Source organism: Eumetopias jubatus, unplaced genomic scaffold (genome assembly GCF_037043125.1).
Source record: "Eumetopias jubatus isolate StellerSeaLion01/CBP00866 unplaced genomic scaffold, mEumJub1_p1.0 scaffold_4, whole genome shotgun sequence".
NCBI lineage: Eukaryota > Metazoa > Chordata > Mammalia > Carnivora > Otariidae > Eumetopias > Eumetopias jubatus.
This window is the reverse complement of record NW_028274810.1, coordinates 95,455,257-95,483,244: the sequence shown is the minus strand read 5'-3', so window position 1 is coordinate 95,483,244 and position 27,988 is coordinate 95,455,257. Positions and strand designations below refer to the sequence as shown.

At 59.3% G+C, this 27,988-nt stretch overlaps 2 protein-coding genes across 4 annotated transcripts; one reads left to right on the top strand and one right to left on the bottom strand.

The window, feature by feature from the left end:
• Positions 1 to 435: 435 nt before the first annotated feature.
• LOC114213320 (chloride channel protein ClC-Ka) lies at positions 436 to 11,420 on the top strand. 3 transcript variants are annotated; one of them, XM_028108457.2, is made up of 19 exons: positions 436 to 535; positions 1,250 to 1,378; positions 2,180 to 2,308; positions 2,890 to 3,029; positions 3,298 to 3,375; positions 3,468 to 3,546; positions 4,095 to 4,220; positions 4,411 to 4,495; positions 4,605 to 4,706; positions 5,170 to 5,254; positions 5,532 to 5,705; positions 6,195 to 6,264; positions 6,434 to 6,544; positions 6,906 to 7,119; positions 8,023 to 8,156; positions 9,866 to 9,954; positions 10,101 to 10,181; positions 10,948 to 11,034; positions 11,373 to 11,420. In XM_028108457.2, the coding sequence occupies exons 1-19, from the start codon at positions 436 to 438 to the stop codon at positions 11,418 to 11,420; spliced, it is 2,061 nt and encodes a 686-aa protein (XP_027964258.1). The 3 variants fall into 3 exon arrangements, with proteins under 3 accessions (XP_027964258.1, XP_087879172.1, XP_027964259.1); XM_088023046.1 differs by having other exon boundaries at positions 9,866 to 9,966; XM_028108458.1 differs by lacking the exon at positions 2,180 to 2,308.
• A 1,475-nt stretch (positions 11,421 to 12,895) lies between these two features.
• On the bottom strand, positions 12,896 to 27,413 carry FAM131C (family with sequence similarity 131 member C). The gene is made up of 8 exons (XM_088022861.1): positions 27,363 to 27,413; positions 26,932 to 27,013; positions 17,967 to 18,082; positions 16,926 to 16,961; positions 16,638 to 16,731; positions 14,287 to 14,469; positions 13,894 to 14,004; positions 12,896 to 13,179 (listed from the first exon to the last, which is right to left on the bottom strand). Exons 1-8 carry the CDS (start codon positions 27,411 to 27,413, stop codon positions 12,896 to 12,898), a joined length of 957 nt encoding a protein of 318 aa, XP_087878987.1.
• Between the last annotated feature and the right edge of the window lie 575 nt (positions 27,414 to 27,988).

Sequence of the window (27,988 nt, the reverse complement as noted above, 5' to 3'; positions counted from 1 at the left end):
CAGGGACAGGCATGGGGGACCCCACAGTGTGAGTGACTGCTGGGAAAGGAGATCGCTCTGTGCAGTGGAGGCAGCCAAGCGTTGAGGGTAGGATCGGTGCCCACGGCAGGGGGAAGGGAGTTCTGAGGCTCGGGGTCCCGCCTTGATCAATCCGCTGCTGGACACAGAGGACACAGGAACCCCAGTCCCCACCCCACACCCTAACACAGATATGCGCACCCTCAGCGAGAGCCCCTCTGTGATGAAGACACATCAGACCTCTGTCCCCTCCAGATAGCTTCACATACACTCGCACATGCACGCACATGTGTGCACAGGAAAACACCTCTGTTCCTTTTTACGTGGGAAGTAGAGGTATTGGGAGGGCCAGGTGGCCGGGTAAGGGCATGGGAGCAGCTTACCAAGGGTCTGACTGTCTGTCCGCTCAGGGACCCAATGGAAGAGCTGGTGGGACTGCGTGAGGGCTCCTCGGGGAGCCCTGTGAGTCTTCGGGAGCTATGGGGCCCGTATCCCCGCGTCCGCCGAGGCGTTCGATGTGAGAGCTAGGCCCCCTTCCTCTCCCTGTCGAAGACCCCTCAGGCCATCGCCCCTACCGGGACCCCACCTCCCCCACCCACCTTGAAACCCAAGAGCTGCCCGGCCTTCATGTGCCCGCAATCTCCGGGTGGAAGGGAGGGGAGGGAACTGTCTGCCAGTCCATCTGCCTGTGGGTCTAGAGGTCTGCTCTCCGCCGTCGGGGAAAGCAGCCCCAAAGTCTGATGGCCGTGCTAGGGGCCTTGCTCGGGGCCCAGTGGGCGCTGCCTGGCCTGACCCCAGTGAGGCCTGTAGGATAGGCCCACAGGTCTGGAGACAAGGAGGGGTCCTGCTAGACTTGTGTTCTCTGTGCTGTGCCCTGTGGAGACACTGGAGAAAGCTGTAGCTCTCAGCACACCCTCCCCAGCCCCTGCCGGCTCCATCAATCTTCCATGAGTATCCAGTGTGGGGTGGGGTGGGGAGGGTGCACGGGCCAAAGGTCCTCTAGCAGGGCCCATAGGCCTGGCACCCCCTGGGTTGCTGCCTTCACTTGCCACAATTCCTGCTTTGCCCCTCATGTGCAGAACCTCTTCTGAGCCACCTCGGGCTTGACCCCATGGCCCCAGCCCCACACTGCCCCTTCCCTCCCTGCCCTGGGCCTGAGCAGGCCTCCAGGGAAGGGGTTGTCCGTGCCCCACCCCCGGCCCTGGGCTATGACCCAGTGCCCCTGCCCCAGGTGGCCTGGAGTGGCTGAAGCAGAAGCTGTTCCGCGTGGGGGAGGACTGGTACTTCCTGATGACCCTCGGGGTGCTCATGGCCCTGATCAGTTACACCATGAACTTCACTATTGGACGCGTGGTCCGAGGTAACCCCTCCCTGGCACGTACACCCGCTCTGGACACAGGCTTCCATGCACGCTCTTGGGATGCCAGATGGGCCGCCAGGTGCATCGTGGGTGGAGGAGGGCTCGGGGTAGGGAGGAGACCTGGGTCTGGTCCAGGCTTTGCTCTTGACTTGCTGCGTGACCCTGGATAGGCTCCTGCCCCTCTCTGGGCCTCAGTCTCCTCATCTGCACAATGAGCAAGAGAGATGTGAATGTTCCCAAGAGCCCTTCTTCCTCTGAGCTCTATGCCCACCTCTTCCTGCTGCCCCTGTTCCTTCTCCTCCCTCCCTCCTTGCTTTCAGCTCAGTAACGGGGGAGGGTACTTGCTTAGACCACCAGACATAGAACTTTCTTTCCCCATGCTTCAGCTGGCTCTCTCCACCCTGAGCTCTCCCGGGAACAGGGGGCATGGGCAAGAAGGTTCTAAAACCCCCCTGGTAGACTTGCTCAGGTGCCATCCTGAGGACCTGCTATGCATCATGCCCTGGACATCATTTGAGTGCTTTCTCGCAAAGACCCCATGAGGGAGCTGCCATCACTAGGCCATTTGACAGATGGGGAAACGGAGGCTCACAGAGTTTAAGTCACTTGCCCAAGATCATTCAGTGGGTAGTAGCAACACTGGGATGTGGATCCAGGGCCCCAGTCCTGCCTCCGTTTGGGCATCTGACACTCACTGGGTGGCCCCGGGGCCTCCCCTCGTCGAGCCTCCATTTCTGGTCAGTGGACAACCTGAGGGCTGCCAAGGCTGTGATGGCTCCCTGACTCCCGGGGTGTCCCCAGCACACAAGTGGTTATACCGGGAGATTGGGGACAGCCACCTGCTCCGGTATCTCTCCTGGACCGTGTACCCTGTGGCCCTGGTCTCCTTCTCCTCCGGCTTCTCCCAGAGCATCACGCCCTTCTCTGGAGGTGAGCCATGTGCCTGTGTGCCTGGCGCCAAAGCCTTTTTGTATCCCTCGGGGCTTCTGATGGGGGCAGGCAGGAAGCAGTGACCCCATTTCACAGCCAGAGAAGCCAGGCTTAGAAGTGTCGTGTCGCTTGGCCCAAAGTCACACCGTGAGAAGGACTCTGGGGTCACTGCTGGCTCCGCTTCCTTTCTGAGGGCGCTTCTGGCCGGTGACGGGGAGCCCTGGCAGCAGGGTCCCCAGGGAGGGGCTGAGGGAGGGCCACAGCTCCCCCAGGCCTCTCAGCTCTGCCTCCAGCTCCAGGCCAGTACTGGGGAGTTCCAGGGATGCGCCCAGGGGTGGCCTGAGATTCTATCCTGTGTCCCCCATATTTGCCGTAGCTCAGGTTCAGCTGGAATGACACGGACAACTCCCGTCCCCTCTGACCCTCAGCTTCCTCATCTGCAAATGAGTTTACAGATCCTAACTCAGGGTTTTGGAGGACCTGACAAGATCATGATGTGAAACATTTTGGGCCGGGTAAAGTGTTGAGAGTGTAATCTAGAGACCGTCCCTCCTCTTGCCCCCTGTCCATCCCCTGCCAAGGTTCTGGAATCCCGGAGCTGAAGACTATCTTGTCAGGCGTGGTGTTGGAGGACTACCTGGATATCAAGAACTTCGGGGCCAAGGTGGCAGGCCTCACCTGCACCCTGGCCACCGGCAGCACCATCTTCCTGGGCAAAGTGGTACGGGCAGGCGTGAGAACACCCCGCCCCGCCCCTCTGCCTTTTCCCTCTTGCGCCACAGAAGCTGGATCAGTGGGGACTCAGGCCAGTGCCTGCCTTCAGGGCTTCAGGCCTGGGGAGGGGCAGGCTAGGTCCCCAGAGTGTGACAAAAGAGCTGGGGAGACGGAGGACGAGGGTGCGGATGGGCAGCCATGTAGGTCTGGATGAGGCTCTCTCTGCCCCCCAGCCCTGGGCCCCAAGGGCTCTGACTCCCCCACCTCCCCGGCAGGGCCCCTTCGTGCACCTGTCTGTGATGATCGCTGCCTACCTGGGCCGGGTGCACACCAAGGCCACTGGGGAATCTGAGGTAACGGGGCCAGGGAGGGCCCCCCTTGGAGGAACGAGAGGGAGGGCAGGGTGGGGGCTGACTCCGAGCCTCCGACTCGGGATCCCCCCCAGAACAAGAGCAAGCAGAATGAGATGCTGGTGGCGGCGGCAGCGGTGGGCGTGGCCACGGTGTTTGCAGCACCCTTCAGTGGTGAGATCCTGCCCCTCCCTTGCACCCCGGGGCCCCCCACACCACTCCTGTCCCAGCGCTGCTGACCTCCCCGCTCACTCCTCTGTCCGGCTGAGGGCCCCGGAAGAGGGGTGCGGGCTGACCCAGGGCCCTGGAGGAGGGGTGCGGGCTTACTGCAGTCCTTTGAGGGCACATCCACCCCAGGGTGGGGTGGAGGTGGGTGTCAAGACGCCTCAGGGTCACATCCAACAGACTTGGGTTGGAGATCCCGCTCCCTTGTGAGACCCTGGGCCAGTGAGTTCAGCTCTCAGCTCTCTGAGCCTCGTTTCCTTGTCTGCAAAATGGGGCTAGTCGCCCCACTCCATAGGGCTGTTGTAGGGATTGAGATGGCCCAGGACGGCACAGGCGGGTACACTCCCTGGGCTCCTGCCTGGCCTCTCTCACTCCAGCTCAGGCCCAAAGAGAGCAGGGAGCCTGTCTGCGGGGGCTGTAGGAGAGCAGGATGGGAGGGGTCAGGGTGCTGGGATGGATGGAGGTGGGGCTCCGTCTAAGCTCGGCATCACCTTCAGGCGTCCTGTTCAGCATCGAGGTCATGTCTTCCCACTTCTCTGTCTGGGATTACTGGAGGGGTTTCTTCGCTGCCACCTGCGGAGCCTTCATGTTCCGCCTCCTGGCGGTCTTCAACAGCGAGCAGGGTGAGTCCCCATTAGACCGCCAGACCCCAGCCCTGGCTCCCTCCCCGTCCCCCCTCCTCCCATCTTTTCTCCCTCTCTCCTCTCCTTCCTGACCTGGCTTAGCACCACCTCCACTGCTGTTTGTCAAGTCTGGGACTTGGGTGTGGCTGGGGTCGGGGTATGGTCCCTGATCTTTCCCCTCCTGCCCCAGAGACCATCACCTCCCTCTACAAGACCAGTTTCAGGGTGGATGTCCCGTTCGACCTGCCGGAGATCTTCTTTTTTGTGGCACTGGGGTGAGTGAGCACCTCGGGTCCCTTGAGAGCCCAACTGGGGGCCTCGCCCAGGCCTGAGCCGCTGCCCTTGTTTCTGGGGCGGGGCTCTGGCCTCACCTTCCCTCCCCAGGGCCATCTGTGGCATCCTGAGCTGCGCTTACCTCTTCTGTCAGCGAACATTCCTTGGTTTTGTCAAGACCAACCGGGTCATCTCCAAACTGCTGGCCACCAGGTGGGCTCTGGACAGGGACTGGGGAGGACAGCCCCCCTCCCTTCCTCAGCCTCCTGAGCCCATCTCCCCACTCCTCCTGAGTCTTCACTCTATCACGGAGCTTGCACTGCCCCCACACACCAAGGCCCTACTTTCCCACAGAGCCAGAAGCCCTAACCAAGCCCCTCTCCTCCCCAAACCTTGCCTGCCCCCTGGCATTGGCACCTGCCCCAGGCCGGCCATGCATGGCCCACCCTGGCCTGGTGGAGCTCTGTCCCCAGCTCTCCTATCAGCCCGGTGGGGCTGACCACCACAGGTTTCCTCCCCTGGAGCGGGGCTGGCCTACGGCCCCCACTCCTCCAGTTTCTGCCTCTGTGCCAACCCTCGGGGTGGTGGGGCATGCTCTTGCCCGCCTCCGCCTCCGTGTGGTGGGGGAAGAGGAGGACAGGCACTGGAGCTTAACCCCCACGCCCTCGCCTCACAGCAAGCCTCTCTATTCCGCCCTGGCGGCCTTGGTTCTCGCCTCCATCACCTACCCGCCTGGCGTGGGCCGCTTCCTGGCTTCTCGGGTAAGGGGCGCTGAGCCGGGGTGGGGCTGGAGTGGGGAACCCCCATCCGCCACCCACACTGTACCTGTCATCTCATTTAATCCCCACAACGCCTGTAAGGGGAAGCCTGGGGGTCATCCTCATGTTCCAGATGAGGACACCGCAGCCCTGAGGGCTCAGAGCCCTTCCCAAGGTGGGAAGTGGCAGAGGAGGACTTGAGGTGGGGTCAGGGGGAGGGGGTGGCAGGAACTGCTGCCCAGCCCCCTCCTGCAGAGTTCCCACCTGTCCCCTGAGCCAGCTGTCCATGAAGGAGCATCTGGACTCACTGTTCGACAACCACTCGTGGGCGTTGATGACCCGGAACTCGTCCCCTCCCTGGCCTGAGGAGCTCGACCCCCAGAACCTGTGGTTTGAATGGTACCACCCGCGGTTCACCATCTTTGGGACCCTCGCCTTCTTTCTGGTTATGAAGGTGGGTGCCACGGGCCCCCCCACCCCCACCCCCCGGAGTCATGCACAGAGTGGAGACGGGCCCTTGTTGGGATGGGGAGCAACGCCTCCCACTGAGTGTAGCACAGCTCCCGGGCCTTCCGCTCAGACTGTCTGCTCTCACCCTTGCCCGCTGTGTGACCCCCGGCCACGCTGCTTCAGTTCTGAGCCTCGGTTTCCTCATCTTTAAAACGGGGCCGTTGCTGTGTCTACCTCCAAGGGGGGGCGTTGAGCAGGAAGAAAGGAAAGCCCTTGGCGCGGTGCCAGGCACATAGTGGGCTCTTTGTCAGGGTGGGTTTCCTTCCCTTGGTCGGTGCCCTCCTAACACCGGACGCTGGCGATGGGCCTGTGCCTGGGTGGCCTCCTTCTCCCCAGGAAGCTCCCCTGTCCCCTGCCCATCCCCTCTCCTGCCCACTCTTGTCCGGTTGCCTCTAACCTTGGCTCCTCCGGGTCCCCCCCCACCCCCCTCCAGTTCTGGATGCTGATTCTGGCCACCACCATCCCCATCCCTGCTGGGTACTTCATGCCCATATTCATCTTCGGTGAGTCTGGGGTTCCCAGGGCCTGAGAGTTTCAGGGTTACTGGGGCAGGGCCATGGCTCCTGGCTCTCTCCCTCCCTCCTCAGATGGTACTGAGGTTGGTCCCCAAGAATGGAGGGCTGTGGGGGCCGCGTCAGCCTGCCTCCCCCTCCTCACCCTGTCTGTGGCCAGGAGCTGCCATCGGGCGCCTCATAGGGGAGGCCCTCGCTCTTGCCTTCCCCGAGGGCATTGTGGCTGGAGGAGTCACCAACCCCATCATGCCTGGGGGGTATGCCCTGGCAGGTGAGTGGGCTGGGTCCCCACGGAGGGGCAGACCTTGCGGGGGTGCTGGCTGGACCCAGAGGATCGGGGCATGGAGAGATCACTGAGCCTCCCAGCGAGCCCCCTCCCTGAGCCCTGTCCCCCGAGCCCCCCTTATTCTCTCTAGCTCCCATCTTGTCCCTGATACCCCATCCTCTCCCTTACACGCTCCCCCTCACCGAGCCCAGGCTCCGGGGCGCTTCCAGCAGTGGCCAGCGTGTGGCCTCTGGACAGTTCCCACCTAGCACACAGCCACGGTCACGGCAGCTTTGCCGTCCGCATGAGGCTGGCCCCTGGCCTGAGCCACACACACACCCCCGCCCCCCGGCTCTGCCCCCTGCAGGGGCTGCGGCCTTCTCGGGGGCCGTGACCCACACCATCTCCACGGCGCTGCTGGCCTTCGAGCTGACTGGCCAGATAGTGCACGCCCTGCCCGTGCTGATGGCCGTGCTGGCGGCCAACGCCGTCGCCCAGAGCTGCCAGCCCTCCTTCTATGACGGCACCATCATCGTCAAGAAGCTGCCATACCTTCCATGGATCCGAGGCCGAAAAATCAGGTGAGTGGTGCCCACGTTGGGCTGGCTGACGCAGGTGATGGGTCTGGGTGGGCTGGGGTGAAGGCCCCCCCCAAAAAGACCGTCACTGTGGCTGACCTCGGACGTGGGTGGTGTGGAAGGGGCCCACACACAGCCATCTCATCTCCACTCTCTCCAGCTCCCTGCATGACCCTGGGCAAATGCCTGGCCTCCAGGGCTCCACTGTCCTATTAGTTGTCTGTCTGCACGACAGGAGGACGGATGTTGCCCATTTGCTGGAAACTGGGGCTCATAGAGGTGCCGTGCCTTGCTCCCCGTCACACATAGAGGCAGCACCAGATCCGGGAGGTCCCCTCGTCTCTCCACTGCTGCCCTACTGCCTTTGCTGGGACGTTGGGAGCTGGAATCTCCCTTGGCCAGGCAAGACCGGAGCAGAGCAGCCTCTGTTCCCAGAGAAGCGGGACCAAGAGACGCTGAGAGTCTCGGGTCCAAGGTCCAGCTCCAAACATGTGCAAGCCATCACCTTGGTCCAGACCTCAGTTTCTCCATCTGTAAATGGGGGTGACTACTCCAGTGATTTTCAAACTTTAAAGCTTTTTTTTTTCTTTCTTTTGCCATAAAACTTTTCTTCAGATGAAATTCTCCAGGGGAGGCTTCTGGGTAAAACAGAGCAAAGTGGAGCTGGTCTGGGGGTGGGGGTTGGCGGGGCGGATAGGAGTTCAGGGGCTGGGAATCCAGAGCTAGGCCATAGGTGAGCTGTCCTCAAGTTCCTCCCCACCTTGGGGTTCTAGAAGCTAGAATCTAGGCATCTCTCAGCACCTGCCCACACCCAAGAACCAGCTCCCCCCAGGTACCCCTGCCTCGTCCTGGGGTCTGGAGATCACCTCACTCCAGGACCTGAGGGGAGCACCCTTCTGCCTCCAGCTCTCAGCGTGTGATCGTGGGGCACTTCATGAACTGTACTATCACCACACTGGCCAAGGACACACCGCTGGAGGAAGTGGCTAGGGTCGTGACCTCCACAGACCTGGCCAAGTATTTCCTGGTGGAGAGCACAGGTACCCAGCAGGAATAGGGGAGCATAGGTGGGCGGGGGGGCATTCCCTCTGCCTTTATCTTCGACCTTGGAGGGTCGGGTCCAGGAAAGGGGAAGCAGGGCATTGGACCTCTCAGTCACCTGAATCTGAATCTTGTCTCTGCAGCTGTGTGACCTTGGGCAGGTCACTTCATCTTCCTGAGCCTCAGTTTCCTCACTGGTAAAATGGAGACAATGACCTCCCTAGCTTGGGGTGGTTGACATCTTTAAATGAGATGAGAGGAGTCTTGTAAGACATTCTATAGATAGCTTCAGGAATTCTAGAAGCCAGGCCTGGTGTGCTTGGGAGTGGGGGTAAATGATGGCAACACTATAAGGTCTCAGAAGACTCCTTACCTGGGCCTCCCCTTCATTCCCCAGCTAACTCAACTCTCCTGAAACCCTGTTGCCATGAGAAAAAATGTCTTTTTAAAGAAAAATGAGTGGATGCCCTTGTGAAAAGATACATAAGCTGCATCTTGTGGAAGGATCCAGCTAGAGCATCATTTCTCACTGGGACAGGAGTATAGTAAGAGTAGGAAAGATTTGTGGGAGGGAAGGTAGCCATGTCCACTCAGGGCCATTGTCAGCCCACATACGCAAACGAGACAAGGTACACACTTGTCAAGCATAGCACAGCAGGAGTTTGATTCCTACTCATCCTTTGGGCGGGTACCTTGTTTAGTGAGCAACCTGCAAAACCCTATGGGTTACCCCCATACCCACCCAAGAGCCCATAAAGCCGTACGAGCCGCAGAACCATGGGCAAACCCCTTAAGCTCTATGAACTGCAGTCTCCCCGCCTGGAAAATAGGGACCAACTTGGAGTTGTCAGAGGTTCTCATCCCAAATGCCATGCCTGCTCCCCGCTCAAATTGGGATACCTTTAACATGATCCCACAGACTACACCAAATACGCCATTTGGAAATATTTGCATATGGGTGACTCCTCCAAGAGGCTTCACCTCCTGGAACAAAGACAAAATTGGCCTCCAAGACAAAGACCACTTCTACCCTTAGAGCCACAGAAAGCAAAGAGCTCCCAACCAGCACAGGCCCAGTCTGTGGGACCCTGCTGCTCACCCAAGAAATAGCTTTAACTGTTGTTGTTGTTGTTGTTGTTTAAAGGGAGAGCATTTATATGTCTAGTTGTAAAGTTTTGATTTTACTTGACAAGAAGGAAAAATGCCAGGCTGCCTCCTCAAACCCCAACACCTGCCAACTCCAGTGATAGCCCACAGTGAGGCATGCCAAGCCCTCAGCCCACACTAGGACCTCAGAACATGGTGGCCTTCTGCGTTCACACTTTCACTGGGCTGAGCCAGATGTGAAACTTCCTGTGGGAAATGAGGGGCAAAGCCCAGCCCTGACCCACAGACATCTTCATGCAGGTGTCCCAAAGCTGCTCCTGCCTGGAGACCCTGCCACAGGGGGAATCAGGATGGGCAGCCTTACCCAGCTGCCTTCCATTACCACGCCTCCACATCAGAAGCTCAGTGACCTTGGGCAAGATAATTAACCTCTCTGTGCCTCTGGGCCTCAGCTTCCTCTTGTATAAAATCGGTGGTAATAGCTCCTGACCCCCTGGCTGCCATAGGGTCCTGAGAGACATGAGAACACCCAGTACAGTTCTTGGCACATAGTAGCTGCCCAGTAAATGGCATGTGGCTCTCTCCCTATCCACTTCTGCAGAGTCTCAGATACTGGTGGGCACTGTGGGAAGGGCGCACTTGGTGCAGGCACTCCAGGCTGAGCCACCTTCCTGGGCTCCAGGGCACCGGGTGAGTACTCCTGTGGGGTGTCAGGATGGGGAATGGTCAGCAGGGGAGTGAGGGGGGCACCTCGGGGAAAGGGGGTTTGAGAGGGACAGCCTGGAGGAGGTGGAGGCTGGCCCGGCCCTCCATGATCCGTCCCCCATCACTGGCAGCGTCTCCGGGACCTCTTGGCTGGGGGCTGTCCCACGGAGCCAGTGACCCTGCAGCTGTCTCCGGAGACCTCCCTGCACCAGGTAGTGGCGAGGGTTCGGGCATGCGGGCAGACGAGGACTGTGGGATAGAGGGGAAGAGCCCAAGAGGGGAACTTAGGCTCCAGCTTTCTTGGTACCCTGTGGCTCTCTGCTCCTCCTGGGTCGGCTTCCTCATCTGTAGAATGAGCATAGTAGTCTTTGTCCTCTCCCCGTCCCTCATTTCTAGGGTTCTTGGGATGATGCAAAGACTAGGGAAGAGGGAGAGCTTGGGGGAGCAGAAGCCGCTGGGTGGAGAGAGAGACGGTAGTTGAAAAGATGTCTTTGCATCAAGGCACACACGGGTCTCAATTTCAGGTCTACCACATTCTCCCTGTGTGATCTTGGGCAAATTACTTCATCACTCTGAATGCTGCCCCCTTCCCACCCTGCAAAACAGGGGCTTTGGCACATGGGGTCGGAGAGGGACAGAAGCAGGTTGGGGACGTGGAGGTGGCCTCAGCCCCTCTGTGCTGCTGGATGATGCTGGATCATGCTAACTAAACCGGTCCCTTCCATTGGTCCCTTGTGTGGACTCTGGAGACCCCTGGTGGTCACAGTGGACCTTGCAGGCCCGCGTCCTGATGTCCCACGGTTACTGTGCCCCACCCCTTTCCCAAGCTCTGAGACAGGCGGGTGGGGCACCCCTGGGACAGAGCCCTGGCCAGAGCCTCCACCCCAGCTCACCGCCCCCAAACTAGGGAGAGATTGAAGCCCGATGGGCTGAGCACCGTGTATCCTCCAATGTTTCCTAACAACCCCCCGTCTCTAGGCACACAACCTCTTCGAGCTGTTGAAACTTCAGTCCCTCCCCGTGACGTCTCTGGGCAGAGCTGTGGGCTCCGTATCTTGGGTGGAGGTACGAGGGTCCCGGGGCAGAGCAAGGCAGAGGAGCCATGCTTGAGCAGGCTGGGGAGACGGGGGGGGGCACAGTACCCTCCCATCCAAATTTAGAGAGGCCTCATTGGATTCCGATGAGCCCCACTTTTTGGCCCAGAGTGCCTGGCCACTGTTTTGTGGTCAGGGGCCAGCCCTGCCATTCTCTGGGCCTAAATGATGCCGTCTGTGCTGTGGGGAGGCACTGGCTTTAGCATTTACCCTGGAATCAACCGTTAGGGCCACCAGTCAATCCTGGAATCCCCGCTCTCAGCCTCCTCCACACCCTCCCTCCCCCAAACCCCTCTTTCTCTGTTCTAGTTGAAGAAAGCAATTTCCAACCTGACAAACCCGCCAGCCCCAAAGTGAACCAGCCTGGCAAGATGAAACAGGTGAAGGAGATCCTGCCTCTTTTCCCCCATCACAACACACCCCTGCAGCCCAGCTCAACTCCTCGGTGAAGCAGCCAGCTCTAACCTAGCGCTGAAGGGGGCCCCACACTCACCATGTTCCATCCTGGGGGGCACAAGCGCTTCATACCGTAAAGGACAAAACCTACCCTGGACCGAGCAGGATTCGAGACCACAGAAAACCAGTGGACAGTGGGTGCTCATTGAAAATTCACCAAATTCACAGTGAAGACATTAGCGTATGGCTCTCAGCAAGGGCAGGCACAGATGCCCGCTGGCTCCCAACCAGAGGCTCCTGAGAAAAATAAAGCTGGTTCCCAGAGCTGTAGACTGTCTCTCAGCTCCAAGGGTGTGGACAGACCCGTGCTGGCCCTGAGTGAGCTCTTGGCGCCCCCTGGTGGCCACGTGGGCCTCGCGGGCCCGTGTCCCTGGCTTCCCCCCACTCTTCCTGCGCCCCCTTCCTGGCAGGGAGATACGGTAGGTGAGCAGGTCTCCCATTGGGTCTCGTGATGCTTGTCCCTCAGGTATAAGAAGGACCCTGAAGTCACCCTCACCCCAGCTTCCTTGTTGGCTGAGCCGGGGCTGATGGAGCAACATCCCTAGGTGTGGCTCCAGGGGCTCCACACAACCCCGGGCATCTTCCATGGGGCTCTCCTGGCTGGGTGGCATAGGGTGACCACCTGTATGTGTGCTGGGGGTGTAGGGGCCCTCCCCTAAATCCCTCTAGAACCCCCTTACCCCAGGGGCTCACGGACACACCTTCCCCCAGAGACTAGGCCAAGTTCATCTAGGGTGAATCCACACTTTAATGTCTGCAGAGAACCTTCCGGGAGGTGGGAGGAGGGTGCAAGGAAGGGGGCAGGGGCACCAGGGACAGGTTCAGAGAGTAAGGGACAGACAGACACCCCAAAGACAAGAGATCCTCGTCAAGGGAGCTGAGGAGCAGATGCTTAGCTACCAAAGAGGCTGTCCCGCCTCTGATGGGGGGCGGGGGGCACAAACACAGAGGGAGGGGGGAGGACTGAGCCCCAGGGTCAAGGCAGCGTCCCCAGGCCCCACTCTAAGGGGGTCTCCCAGGTCCTTCTGTGGCTGTCTGCCTGGGGGCCCAGCGGCCGGCTCCTCTGGGCGGCTTGGCCTGGTGCCTGCTGAGAGTCCTCGAGCTCACCGACGGCGGCAACCCCGTAGGGGAAGGTGCCCACCTGAGCCAAGTAAAGAAAGGAGAAGGGGGATTATGGCTCCCACTGTTGGGGCAGGTCCAAGGAGGCACAGAATGGTCCACAGGGAGTGCTGGCCTCCCATCCCTGCTGCACCCGCCCTCTGCCTGCCCTGAGGCGTCAAGAAATGCCCAGCCCAGACCCCAACGTCCTGATTGCCTGGGCTGCCCACCAGGCAAGGTCACAGTATGAGGAGGCTCCGAGGCACACAGCCCCCACCTCAGTTATAGAACACCTCGTCCCCCTCCTCCGGCAGGGAGATGCTGTCCACCGAGGGGAGGGAACCCTGCAGATGGGCCCCACCCTCAGGCCCCAGGCCCCGAGGCAGCTGCGGCCGATGCTGTTGTTCGGGGCTGGGGGGCTGGGGGCCGACAGCTGTGATGGGGGGCTCATCGGGTGAGGGCCAGCCGTCGGGGGAGAGGCCAGGGGAGGAGAAGGCCAGAAGACTGTCATCCTGTGAGGGGCCACTCAGAAGACTGTCCTGCAGGTAGACGCTCTCCAGGTCTGGAAAACCAACGGGAGGGGTAAGGAGTGTGAGGAACGGAGTCCCAGGTCCTGCTTCTCACCCTCTCCTGGTGTGTGAGGGAAGGTGAGGGGCAGAAGACTGGTCTCCAGATCCTGCTTGGTCACTGCCAAGCTGTGTGACCTTGGGCAAGGCTCTCTGAGCCCCAGTTTCTCCCTGGGGGTTACAGGGCTGGTGGAGCGAGTTGGAGGAGTTAACAGCAGGCTGCGCTGGCGGAGGGGGGAGTGGATTAAATAAGATAACGGGCCTGCAGGTCACCCAGGACCCAGGCCCTCGGTAGTAACCTGGGGTTCTGGAAAGGCGGTTGGCTGTGCTTGGTATTAAGGTTCAGAGCCTGGCTCTGACGCTCCCAGCTGTAGCCCCGGGTGAGTTTCCTGGTGTCTCAGGTTCCCTTATTTGTAAAATGGAGATAATAAGAGGGCCTCCTTCTTAGAGGTGTGGTGAGGTTGAAGTGAAATGGCACAGGAAAACACCGAACTCGGTAAGCACTTCATTCCCTGACCCGGGACTGCGCTCGCTCCTTCCTTTACGCTTACGGTGCCCGGTGGGCAGCGGGCAGGGCAAGGATCCCCCGCTCCATCCCACGGATGCAGAAACCCAGGCTGAGGGAAGGAGGGGCTCGTCTGAGGCCACTGTGCATTTGGTGGCAGGCACCCAGCCCCTGCTCTGCTCCACCCACCCCACCTGGGCAGTACCCTGGAGCTGGACCATGTCCTGAGGGCCGTTCTCGAGGTGCAGCTCCTCGTCATCCAGCGAGGACCAGGCGCTCAGTGTGGCCTCTGTGATAGCAAACTGCTCGGCAACCCCTGTGGCGGGGGGGGGGGGGGCACAGCGAGACCCACTCAGCGGGGACACAGTGGGGGCGGGGGGAGCTCAGCGCCAAGATGGGCTGGTAGCCAACAGCCTAGCGGTTAGCTGGGCTGACCATCCGGGCCCCAGTGATCAGATGGCCCCCCCGAACGCCCTGTCCACCCCATGGCATTGTTTTGCCCTGCCTCGACAGGGCCCATGTGGCGGCCCTCGGTCCCCTAAGGACCAGAGCCCCAACCAGTCCCCGACCCCAGGCTCCCCCGCCCCCAGCCACTGACCCGCAGCAAATCGGGCCTCACGCAGAGCATCGGGCAGGCGGCAGTAATGCTCATCCTCAGCGGGGGACAGCTCCCAGCCTGACCGCTGGGCGCACCAGCCCTTCCACTCGATGAGGTGGGCCACGCGGCCACGTGCCATGGCCGTGGGCTTTGTGATGTGGTCCTTGATGCTCTGCACCACCCCTGGGAGCATTGAGGGCAGCTGGGAGACTGCTCTGACCCAAAACCCCTCCCAGGGGCCCACCCCTGCTACCGCGGGCCCAGCCAGTGGCTTGTACCCCACAACCATTCGGTGCACTGTACCCGCCCCATGCTGTGTCCTCACAGCCCCATACCCACAAAGCCCTGAATCTATCTCCGCAAGTGCTCCTGCCCAACCAGTGCCTGTGCCCACTCCGCACCCCACACCCTCCCCGAGCCCCAAGGCCCCACCTTACTTAGATCCCCACCCATGTGGGGGCCCCATGCCCTCCCAACATCCACTCCCAGGCAATGTTCCCCTCCACCTGGTGCTTCTCCCCCAGACCTGCCACATCCCTCATTCCCTTTGACCAGGTTCAGACCCTTCTGTCCTAGAAGATCCACTCAAGGATCCACTCAAGATCCGCCCAGCCCTCTCCCTTTATCCATTAATTAGCCAGTTCTGAGAGAGCACCCCCTGTGCCAAGGCCAGTGTCAGCTCTGCTGAGGGGGAGACCTGTGTGGGATGCAGCAGACCGGGAAGGCTTCCTGGAAGAGGTGGACCGGGGTTGAGCTTTACATGTAAACTGGTAGGTTTGTAGGTGCGTTGGACAGATGGAGGCAAGACTGGAGGCTATTTCAGAGATGAGATGAGGAGGAAGGCGTGGCAGAATCTGGCATGATTCTGGGGCTGCCAGGGGTGAGATATGGGGGCAATACTAAGACTGGGATGGCAGAAAAGGCTGGGGGGCCCATCAGGGGCAAGACCTGGGCTGAGAGAGCCAAGCTGAGGACTCCAGAGTTTTCCTTCTAGCAATGGGGAGCCACAGCAGGGTAATGAGCAAGAGAGTGACAGGTTAGATCTGTTGTTTAGGGAGAACATCCCAATTAGAGGACGGGGCCAAGGGTGGAGACGGGTCGCCATCAGGAGCCACTGAAGGGATCCCGCAAGAGACAGGACAGGGGCTGGGCAGTGGGGACGAGGGCCTGAGGGGCTCTCGAGAGTAGACCACCTCGACGTGGAAGCGGACAGACAGGGCTGTCAGGAATGATGCAGCATCTCTCTGAACCAAGGCTGAGCATACAGACACTGGGCTCTCAGAGCCGTGACGTGAGGACTGGCAATATTTAAGCAAGTTGGGGTATCCACAAAGGAAGCCAGAGACATGGTACTGAGAAAATGGGAAAGATGGAGGTGAGAGAAAGAAGGGGGGGGAACCCCCGACCCCGCTCCCAAGCTAGGAGTGCGGGCAACCAGAGAAAGTTCTGGAGGAGGCGGTTCGAGTGGCCCCTGCAGGGCAGCTGAGGCAGAGGGAAGGGGTGGCAGGTTGGGGAGAGTCGAGGCAAACGGGAGGGAGGGCAACACGGGCACTCTGAGGAGCTGTGAGGGACTTAATGAGATGTGAGCCTGAGGTACCGGGAACAGGGTGGTGGGCAAAGAGCTGGCAGCTGAGAATGGCCCGGAAGGTGTGCTGTGGGTGACGGGGGCGGAGGCGGCCCCCGGAGACCCCTCTGCTGGCCTGCGTACCTACCTCCCAGCCGCTGCTGCCTCCCACCGGCAGCCCCCTCCAGAGACTTGCCCTTAGCTGATGGGAGCAGCCCCACCCAGGGAGAGCCTTACAGGGGCCACCACCAACCAACGGGGGACTGAAACCCAACCAGCCGCCAGCGTAAGTTCTGTGGTTCGATCTGGGCTCCTGAGCTCCCCAGGGATCGGGCTGGGACAGATTCCTCCCGAAGCCCCATCTTTGCCGAGCTCCTTCCCTTGCCCGGTCCTGACGCCCTCACTCCTACAATCTGCCCTTGAGAACAATCCCTCCATAAATCGCTCACACAATTCCCATCTGGGGCTCTGCTTCTGGGGAACCCGACCCATGGCGGGGTGATGGGCAGACTGCACCTGCCGCAGAGGCCAGGGAGGCCGACATCTGAAAGACTGGGGCCATTCCCTCACAGCTTCGGGAACCCCCAGCAACTTAACGGGGAGGTGGGGCGACAGGAATCCTAAGTCACTCGTCCTGCAGAACCCGGCATGGAGCGTGGATCCAGGAAATGTTGGCTCTGACGGGCTGCATGCCTTCCAGCTGCAGTTCGGCTTTGCCCTGTCCGCAGCAAGGGGTGAGGGCTGGGCCGTGCTAACCCCAGGGCAGGACAGGGCCGTTGGAGCCTACCCACAAGGGATGAGGTGGCCAGAGCTGCCACGTTGTAGTTGCTGGAGCAGGACCTGGAGTCAGACAGGTAGCCGTTGGTGGTCTGGAAGCACCTCTGCAGGAAGGACAGGAGGGGTGAGTAGAGTGGGGCAGACCGGCCAGCCAGAGGACATCTCCCAGCCACTAGCATCCTGTGAGGACCCCTCCCCCAGGGCTGGCGGGGCTGTGGGCCCAGGCTGGCGCCGCAGAGCAAGGGGGACGGTGTCCGCAGTGGCTGGTTAGACCAGGGGATGGGCAAAGCGCACTGACCTGCCAAGGATCCCAACAGAAATCCATCTGTTTGTCCTAAAACGAGAGGAGCAAGAGGGTCAGGCAGGGCCTGGCAGATGGTGCCAGCAGATGGCACGAGTCCTCGAGCCCCGGGTGGTGGTGAGGGTCAGCCTTCTGCTATTCCCTGAGGTCTGGGCTCTGCCTACTCCTGGGTCGGGCCCCCCTGGGGTTCCCTCACCGCCATGCAGAGAAAGACATGGGGCGGGGTGGGGGGGCAGTGGTGGCTCTGCCAGGAAGGCAGTGAATGCAGGGGGTCTATCGGACCTGGGTTCGAGCTTTGACTCTGCCCTTTCTACCCGGGTATCCTTAGACTAGGGCCTTAAGAGCTCAGAACGTCAGTTTCTTCCTCTGTAAAATGGTGATAAATGCCATTTATCTCGGGTTGTGGGGACGCAAATGACATGATGTAGACAGTGTCTAGCATAATGCTTAGCATGTGGTATGTCCTAAAAAAAAAAAAAAGTAATTATATCAATCGGTAGGTTCAAGCCACAAGCTCTGGGGGTGGTGTGGAAATTATGCACCAAGATTTGAGGCCCCCAGCAAGCTCTTCCTAAGGCAGTGGACTAAGAATGCCACTCTTGGGGTGCCTGGCTGGCTCAGTTGGCAGAGCAGGTGGCTCTTGATCTCAGGGTTGTGAGTTTGAGCCCCATGTTGGGTGTAGAGATCACTTCAATAATTAAACTTAAAAAAAAAAAAAAAAAGCCACGCCTTTACCCTCCAGAAGGCAGGGCAGGCTGCTAAGGGGTGGTGGGCTGGTCAGGGAACTTGTTATCTGCAAGGCTGGGGTAATGTGTGTGGAAAGAACTCCATGGCAGGACTCTCTTTTCTGGTCCTGGTCCAAGTCCCTGGATGCCCCACCCGATTCAGACCTTCATCCAAATGCATACCAAACCTTAGGGGCTCTGATCCAAGGAGGGAAGATTGGAACAGTTTCAGCTCCCTGTGGAACACTGTAGGGGACATCCCAGGAACCAGGGCCTAGGCAGGTGAAGGTGAGGATCAAGTGGGACCAGTTACCTTGCCAGTGACATGGTCTAGAGCAACAGTGGGGGGGTGGCTGGAGGTCAAGTCCGGGTTCAGGGGGTCCGTGCCCTGGGGCATGGGGCAGTCCTTGTGGGCACTTGTGAACAGATCTGGAAATATGACAACAGGAGGAACTTAGAAACCCCATCCCCCCACCCCCACCCCCACTCTCCTACTTATGAGGCTTGTTCAAGCTAGCCCCCAGTGATAGGCACTACTTTACTGCCACCCGATGTCATTTCGTTGAAAACAAAGACCCAGGCCCACAGAAGGTGAGGAGTCCAGCCAAACCGGGAATTCTTGCCCATCTGCCTGTTCCTCCATTTTCATAAATTCTAGCACCCACTCCCTGGCACATCCTAGGAGCTTTCCTTCACAGATGCCCTCAACTCCCAACCCTGTCCAGTCTCACCCTCCGCCTGCTCCACACCAGGACCTTTCTCCAGCACGTTGCTGGAGAAAGTCCCTGGCCTCACACGGGACACTGTCCAGGGAACCTTCTACAGGTCTCCACTTCCCGCTAAGTTTGCTTCCCGCCAGGCTGACCACCTCACACGGCTTTCCTTCTCAAACCTGCAGCCTGGGCAGCCCCCTCCCCACACCGCGCTGCTGGCTGCTGCCCCATCCCTCACGGAGGTCCAGAAGCCTTCAGCAGGTATTGCCCCATTTTCTACCTCAAATCATTGCCGTGTCCGCATTTTGCCCACACCATCTGCTTTCCCTCCTGTGACAAAAGAAGAACTATCCCTACTCCATCCAAGACAAGCCCCCCGCCTGACCCGCCCCCCCCACCAGCTGCCCTGCACTCTCTCTTCTGGTTGTCTGCTCTTGTCTTCCTCCCGGCCACCAGCGCGGCAGGTGCTGCAACGCCTCTCCACTCCAGACTCTCGCCTGCATCCCTGCCCCCCACCTTCTCCCCTGGGTCAGCCCCCCACCCACCAAAGCAACCCAGCATCTCCCATCCTTTAAAGACCTCTCGACCCCTGCTTCCCCTCGGCTCCCTGCCCACTCCTCTGCCTCCTTCCTGGCCATACTTAGAGTCGCGCATGACCTCTACTTCCCTCCCCCATCTTCTCCTCCACCCTCTTCAGGCAGCCTTCCCTGAGACAGTCCAGCAGGGACTTCAGTCTCCTCACTGGCTTCAAGCTGCATTGGGACACCTCCCATCGCTCCCTCCCTCCCCCTCAAGCCATGCCCATCTCAGATCTGGGGCTTTCTCCCCCCTTGCTCCCCCTTCTCTGCTCCAGCCTGGCATCTCACCTTCTCACCTGGGGGGGGGGGGTCTCTCCCAGGACATCTCCATGTGCGGCTGATGCCCGCATTTACACCTGCAGCCCTGACTGCTTGAGCCCCCAACTGAATAGCCAACTCCCCTCCTGGATGCCCGACAGCCGGCAGCCAGCTCAAGGAAACCCAGGTCCGTCTCCACTTCCCAGATTTTAGAAAATGATGCAACAGCCCACCCAGGTGTACCAACCAAATATCCAGTTTTCTCTGAGTGCTGCCTTCCCCCAACCAGCAAGTCCTACTGGCTCTCTCTCCAACCTCCATCCCAGACTGAGCCCTCTCCATCCCCACTGCCGCTCCCCACCTGGGGACACCACCCTCTCACCTGGAGGCCACCGACCACAGCCTTCTGCTTCCTCTCCTGGCCGAAGCCAACTCTCCACCCTGCCGCACAGGGATGCTACAGGTCAGACTGCATCAGACTGCTGAAAACCTGCCCCTGGCTTCCTTCCACTGCACTTGAGGAGAGCCAGCCCCTCACCAGGGCCTTCAGGGGCCTGCACGCCGCCTGCACGCCAGGCTGCCCGCTGTTCGGGCCACTCTGGCCTCCCTGCTGCTCCTCAAACAGCCCACTTGTTTGTCCTTGCTATTGCCTCCGCCTGGAACACCATCCCCAGATCTTCCTGAGCCGTGTCATTCAGGTCTCAGCTCAAGGTCACCTCAGACAGGCCCTCCCTGTCCCCACACCGGGCACCAGTCACTCCCCAACACGGTCAAGCTTTTGTGAAGTGTCCAGTCCCTCCCCGCATGGTGAACGTGAGGCCATGGGAACAGAGACCACAGCCAGAGGAGTAAGCATCTATTTCTGATGCATTCAGAAGTATTCGCTGAGCACCTACTATGTGCCCGGCACTGTCCCGGGCACGAGGAACACTGTGGCGAACAAGACAGAGATGGTTTCTGCCCCATGGAGCTGCCATTCTAGTGGGAGAGACATTCTAGTTCATGCATTCACCTAAACATCTGTTCATTCCTTCACCCCGTGGGCATCCATGTACTGTCTATACCGTGCAAGCGTGTGGGGGTCGAGGTGGGATTAAGACCCCATCCCTGCCCTCTGGGAGCGCCCAGTCTGATGGAAACCAGCCCCAAAGCCCCTCATTCAAACACAAGGCTGACCCCAGGGCAACAGTAGCACCCCTCTCCTGGTGTGATGGCACCAATTCCTCACATCGACCTAAAGAGGAAGGAATCCATAGCTCAGCTTTCTCGACGAGGAAGCTGAGGCCCAGATGGGGATTCACTAGCCCGAGGCACACAGCCCATAGCGGGCAGTCAGGGTCTGAGCCCTGTTATTCTGATGCCGAGGCTCACTCTCTTCCAAAGCACAAAAGGAGTTTTGATGAGTTCTGTGGGGGTCAGGGGCTGCACAGGAGAGCTGATGGGGGAGCTAGCAAGGAGGGGGTGCCAGGAGACGGGTGTTGCAGGCAGGGGATTTTGTGCAGCTTGCACAAAATCGTGAGGTCTGGGAGACGGGAGGCGCGGGGGTGTCTGGGCCGTGGCAGGGAGGCGAGGCCTCTGCAGGACACTGGTCCCAGCCTGCAGCCTGTCCTGCCCTGGACGCAGGCCCCCACCACCCTTCCCTGGCTTCGACAGCCCGCAGGCAGAGCTGCAGAAGCTGACAGCATGGAAGCACGCAGGGCTTCCTGGAGGAAGCGGAGGCCAGGGAGTGTCTGCAGGCTGGAGGTGGGAGGTGTCAGGTGCCCCCAGAGGCAGAGCTAGGCGCTCGTGGGCCGTGGGCAGACGCACCAACTAGAAGTCTTGGGAAGGTGTTAGCAGGGAGGGGAGGACGGGGCACTAGAGGTCAGCGAGGGTGCCCCACTGACCCCCCACATGCCTCCCGATCGCTTTCTCTGTTTTTTCGCACCCACGGGCCTGTCCCATGGGCTTTGTTCCCAACTGGCAACACCTGGGGCTCTTTCCAGGGGAGCCGCCCTCCGGCAACTGGAGCTGAATTTATGTTGCCCTCTGGCAGTGTCGGAAGGTGCGGGACCCCGGATCCTTGGTTTGGGGGTTGGAAAACTCAGAGCCCCTGCGGGATTGGGCTGTGGCCACCCCTGCAGGGCGACAGAGGCTTTCGTGGCCTGTCTCCTCTCTCCACTCCTTCCTCTGAAGGATCCCCCTCACACCCTCACATACCAGTTGTACCCAAATCCTCCTTTCAGGGTCTGCTCCTAAGTCGCTGCTCCAGAGACTGGGTGAGGTTCTGGTGCCAGATGGGCCCATTCAAATCCCAGCTCGGCCCTTTACTACCTGTGGGACCTTGACTTTACTGCTCGGATCCTCCGTTTCTTCATCTGTAAAATGGGCAGTTAACTGGTCTTGTTCTTCAGGTACTGCCTACAAGCATCCGAACCAGAACAAAGGGGGCACTGCATGCCCCACTTTGGAAGAAAGCCACTGTCAAGGGTCGGGGAGCAGACACCCTCTTCAAGGTGGTTCATAACAGGCTGTTAACTCCAGCCACCCACCATCCCTTGGACTCTGACCACCTAGTGCTCCCCACAAGCGAAGTGAGGGGCTCTCAGACACTCCCCTGCAGAGATCTGGGATGCCTGCAAAGGAGAGGCCAGCATCCTACCCACCTGCCCCACCCTGGGTCGGATGTCTGTATAGCTGGGACGGGAAGGGGCAGTGGAGTGGCCTGCCCTCCCTTCCCCTGCACAGCAAGAACTGTGAGTTTCTCAAGGGTCAATAGGGCACTGAGGGCGGGGCCATGTTTGAGTTTTGCTGGTGCCCCCTAGGAGGGGAGGGTCGCTTGCAGGGCAGGGTGACCCCAGCCCCCAGAGGCTGGAGGGTGGGCAATTTTGCCCTCCCTAGCGGGCAAGGGAGTTGGGCAGGGAAGGGAAGAGGTCACACCAGGTCAGATCTCTCATGACAGGCGTTCTGCCGCAGGCAGGCCCCCTCCAAAATGGCCCCTGAGAGAACTCACACATGCTAACCTGGGGCCCGTGGCCCCCCCGCCACCTCCTCTTCCACCACTCTCCCTCTTGCACTCCAGCCACACTGGTCACTCAGACACGCCAAGCACACTCCTGCCTCAGGGCCTTTGCACTGGCTGCACCTCTCCTCCAACCGGAACACTCTCCTCCCACATAGCTGCAGGTTCACTCCCTCACCATATTCAGGCCTCTGCTCAAATGTTAGAACCTCAGGGAGCCCTCCAGCCACCTTGTTTAATGGCACCCGTCCTTTCCAATCTCCTGATTTTCTGTCCTTCTTCATGGTGACATTCCTTAAGTTATGTGTCCGTTTCCTTGTTCACCGTCTCTCACTAGACCATGAACTCTCTGATTGCTGGTCCTTGTCAGCTTTATTCACCACCATAGCCCTAGCCGCCTGCCACAGGGCCTGGCCCGTTGCTCATTAAACTCTGCCTCAACAGTGAGTCAGTGGCAGCCAAGACAAACCACTAGAGCTCCAGATAAATAAAAATATCTTTTTTTAATAAAGATTTTCATCTATTTATTCATGAGAGACAGAGAGAGAGGCAGAGAGAGAGAAAGGCAGAGGGAGAAGCAGGCTCCCAAGGAGCAGGGAGCCCAATGCGGGACTCGATCCCGGGACTCCAGGATCACGACCTGAGCCGAAGGCAGACGCCCAACCATCTGAGCCACCCAGGCGCCCGATAAATAAAAATATCTTGACCACTTTTTCTCAAGTTCCTCATGCCAGACCCCAGCATGTCAGAGTACAAGACCCAGAGAGGAGGGAGTCCAGCAGAAGGTGCGGCCAGTCCTGGCTGGAGGGCCGAAGCAAACACTGAACAGGATACGAGGTGGAGGGGCGCCTGGGTGGCTCAGTTGTTAAGCGTCTGCCTTCGGCTCAGGTCATGATCCCAGGGTCCTGGGATCGAGCCCCGCATCGGGCTCCCTGCTCAGCGGGGAGCCTGCTTCTCCCTCTCCCTTTGCCCCTCCCCCTGCTCATGCTCTCCGTCAAATAAATAAATAAAATCTTAAAAAAAAAAAAAAAGGACATGAGGTGGAAGTCTCCATCCACACTGGACTGGACTTAGGATCCCTAGGGATCAGACAGTTGTGGGATTGGCCTGGAGACTGTTAGCGGCGGGCAGGTGAAGGAGGTCTGAATGAGCTTGTCTGAAACAGGGCAAGAAAAGGCAGGTAGAGCTAGGAATGACGCCCCCACCCCCTGAACTCAGAGCTCAGTAACCCAGGAGCCAAGAGCGGTGTGGGCTGAGCCGTGTGCTTACGCACCAGAACAGTCGGCACATCTTGCTCTTTATCCCAAGTCCGAGCTGTGTGCCCCTGAGGTAGGCCTGCCCCTCCCTGAGCTTCAGCGTCTCCATGTGTACAAACACCGAGCTCCAGGCCCCTCAAAGGCAGTGTCCAAGCCAGGGGGGCACATCCTTCAGCGGGTCATGCAAGCCACCGACTAGGTCATGCAAGCCACTGACTAGGTCAAAAAATAAAATAGAATTGAACAGAAAATACCAGAACCTACTGAGGAGTCAGGTTAAGCATTATTTCATGAAACTTCGGTTTAAATTGCACAGGCCCCCATGCGCCCACACGAATGTGTGCACACACACACCTGTGGTAAGAATGTTCTAAGCGTGTGCTGGGTCGTGATGCAAAATATATGCATTCCTACAGGTTCTAGTCAAAAACGTTTGAAAAGTCACCACTCCTGAGATTCCAGCGCACATAAGCAGGGGCCCGCCAGGGTGCAGGCAGAGGAGTGCTGGCTCCAGGCTGTCCCCAGGAACTCTGCGAGGTGTGGAATATGTCTAGGGCCCCTGGCCGTCCCTGAGGCTGTTTTAAAACCCTGTGGACTGTGGGCCAGGGAGTAAGGGGGTGCTGAGCACAGAGGAAGCTGGTAGGCAGTGTCAAAGGCCTGGAGCACACATGACTTGCACAAGGTCATTGGTCAAGGTGGACTTGGAGGACTCCTGGCTCTGAGCCCCTCTCTAGCTTTCCTGCCCACCACCCACCCTCCGGGCCTCAGCTGGGGTGCAGGAGCCTCCACCAAAGCCGCCTTCTCCCCCTAAGGACTTTGGCCCCGTGATGTCACAGGCTGGTTGCCATGGAGACGTCAGGTAATGGAGCAGCCCAGGGTGAAATCACAGGCTGCTCTTCGCCCAGCTGGGACCGGCAGCCACGTCCCCAGCAGCAACTGGAAAAACACAATGTTTTGTGTGGGGTGGGGGCTCGGGGTAGCCTGAGGGGACCCCTGGCCATGGCTCCTGTGGGTGCCCCCTTCCTCCCCAGTCCACACCCTACTCCTCTGACCTCAAGGTCTGAGGCCCTTTCTCAGACCTGCTCCCTCCCCCACCTCCCTTTGGCCACAGCAGTGACAAGCCTCTGGTTGCCCTGACAACTTGGAGGGGGCCATCTCGGTCCTTCAAGGAGAGGAGTGTCATCCGGACGTCTCCTATCTCCTGTCTCCTCCATCCCTCGCCTTCCAGCAGAGCGCTCTTCTGCCTACCAAGGATGCTTCCTGCCTTCTCACCCCAGCCCCTCCTTCTGCTGTAGAGTCCAACCACCCAGATAGTACCTCCTGTTGTGTAACCTAAACCCCTCTTGCTGCAAAGCACCCACCCTGGCTTTCTCTGCTTGTTCCTTGGATGAGTCTGCGGCTCAGTCTCTGCTCCCGTCTCCGAGCCATCCAGCCCTTTTAGCTGTTCTTTGGTGCTCGAGTCCCAGCCCATTAAGACACTGGGGTTGCCATCTGCCCCCAGAGTGTCTCCCAGGGCTCTGCACCCCAGGAGGGCAGGGAGGGCCCAAGGTTAACCCTGTTCTTTCCCAGCAGCCCAGAGAGGGTACACTTCTTCTTGAAAGCACACAGTAACAGAGCAGTAGCCTGGGTCCGAAGCCCCTCACTCTCCCCTCCCTGGACAGCTGTAGGCCTCCCCTCTAAGCTTCTCAGGACCCCTGAGTGCACCACACAGTCCTCCAGCCAGCCGCCCTACCCACCCATACCCCTGTGTGCTGCTGGCCCACCAAGGTCCAGGCCCTGTCCCTGCCTCCGAGGAGAACCCAGCGGGCCCAGTGTTCCTTTCACAGTCCCTGCCCCGGGTCTAATCCCAGCGGGTCACTGCCAGCAGGGCTGTGGGCGTGCCGCACAGGCCCTGCGAGCCGAGGGCTCTCACCTGTGACATGAGGATGCCCGTGCTCCCCGGGTAAGGGCTACCAGAGGACGAAGCCCCTGCCACAGCATCTGCTCTGTCCCGCTCAGCTCCCAGACCTGGTCCTCTTTCTGGGCCACAGGACAGATCTCAGTCCCCCCTGGCGACCTCTGGTCCTGCCCCTCGGACTGGCGCTCACCCTGGGGGCTCTGCAGAGGGAGGCCACCAAGAGTGAGCCCTCGGCCTCTCTGCCTGGTGAGTCACTGCCACGACAGCAGGCCATCCCTCTGAGCCTGGCAGAGGCCTGGCCTCGAGTGGACAAAGTGCCCTCCTGCTCCCTAGGACATTTGTTTATAGGTCACCAGGCCCACGGTGGTAACTTCATCAGGGAGCTGATGCAGCACAAGGGGGTCCGTTTCTATCCCCAACCAAGGATAGAGGGAGACAACAGGCTCTTCTCCAGGACCTTCCACACACCTCAGCTCCTTTCTACTTCCTCCGCCATCCTGGGGCTCAGTCTCTTTGACAAGCTATCCTAGAGCCTGTCCTGCTCTAACCTCACCTCCTCCAGGCAGCCTGCCTAGATTGGCCTCAGCTGTAATAGGCCACCAATAGCCTTAATAAGCAAAGTCTGGCCGGCAATGATTTGCTGCCACTATTTACTGAACACCTACTATGTGTGGGGTGCTGTCTTAGGCCTTTTCATCCATTATCTCTTGTTTAACTCTAAAACCCTGCAAAGGAGGTATCATTACGCCCATTTTTACAAATGGAGAAACTGAGGCTCAGAAAAGTTAAATCACTTCTCCAAAGTCACCAGCTAATTAAGTGTCAGAGATGGGGTTCAAACCTAAGCCAGTCTGAAATTCCAAAGCTTGTACTCAAACCACTAGCCAGTGCTGATCTCCTCAGGCTACTTTTCTGTGGGTGTGTCCATGTCCATGTCCTGCCTCCCCCATTAGACTACCCCTAGGGCAAGGTTATATCTCTCTCCTCAGACAGTGAGCTCCCTTGCGATGGGGGAAGGCTCCATCTACTCCTTCCTCAGTGTCAGACTGCTCACTGGCTCTGCAGGGGCCAAAGTAAGACAGTGCTAGGAGGCTGGGAGGGGGTCACAGTCGGTTGGCACTGGGTACTGTGGGGTGCTCTGCCAGCCCCTGCAGAGCTGGAGCCTTCTCCCAGACATAGGAGATGCCTGACCTTCCAGAAGAAAGACTTCAGGCCCCAATTTCTGTCCTCACAAGCCCCAGGGCCCAGGGCACTGAGACCCCCAGGGTTGAGGCCAGGAGGCTGATGGGTTGGTTGGAGGACAAGGCTGGGGCAGGTGGAGAGGTTCCAGTGCCAGGGGCATGGGGCGGGCCCTGAGAGACCCTGGAGCTAGAGAGAGGGGAATAGATATTAACTCCCCCTGCTCCGTACACATTGCCACCAGTGGCAGCAAAGCCCCAAGCAAATACCAACCACAAGAGTTATTCCAGAGGGTTGCTTTTTTTAAGCACTGGCCATACACTCAGGACCTCTCACCAGGGGGCGCATCAGAAAGCAAAGGGCAGGGGCTCCCCGCTCAGGTGCTGGGCTAACTCAGACCTGAGTCCAAATCCTGCCTTTCCGCGTCCTGGCTGTGTGACCGGGGGTAAGACTCTTCCCGTCTCTGAGCCCTACCTCTCCCCTCCCAGGGTTGAATGAGGTCAGAAGAGTAAAAAGGCTCAGCCTGGCTTAGGATAAGCGCCTGGCAAACGGTAGCTTAAAAGTAGATGACGAACGGGGCACCTGGGTGGTTCAGTTGGTTAAGGGTCTGACTCTTGATGTCGGCTCAGGTCACGATCTCAGGGTCATGAAATCGAGCCCCGCATCAGGCTCTGCACTCAGCATGGAGCCTGCTTAGCCCTCTCCCTCCCCCCTCTGCCCCTCCCCCTGCTCTCTCTCTCTCTCTCTCTCTCTCTCAAATAAATAAAATCTTTAAAAAAAAGTAGATGACAACACAAAGCAGCTCCTAGAAACAGCATGTGTTGCCTTACCCTGGTCCCCATCACTTTCCCCAAGTCCTCAGCACCTTTAGTGCCTGCCATGAGGCATCCCTGAGGCAGGATGGGGCGGGAAGCCTCCGTAGCCTCCCCTTTCCCAGCCAAGAGGGTCTCACTTAGCTGTCTGCACCGAAGGGTAACAACAACAAATTTAAAATGAAAGAAATAGCTAAACGTGCCAGGTACTGGTCTGAGTGCTTTACATGAATTAAGTCATTTTAATCCCTGCCCAGCAACCCTAGGACATCAATATTGGTATTGGTCCCATTTTAGAAATGAGAACACTGAGATACACAGTCAAGGTTAAGTAACTTGCTGAAGTCACAGAGCTAGGGAATGGTGGATGGGAACCTAGGCTGGCTGGCTCCGGAGTCTGCACCCCTAACCTCTCAGGCCTGGCACAGAGAAGCGAATAGCCGCCCCATGCTGGCACGTGGAGGCTCTCCCAGGTGTGGCCTGTACCTGGGGCTTGGCGTCTGGCTAGGGCGGCCCTAGCTGGGTGCAGGCTCTGGGCTCAGTGTCAGCATGAGCCTCGCAATCCCTGGCCTGGCTTCAGGACTGCGTACCAGGCACAGGGAAGTGCTTGGAGAATGGGGTGGTTATTAGCACTGGGTGCAGGT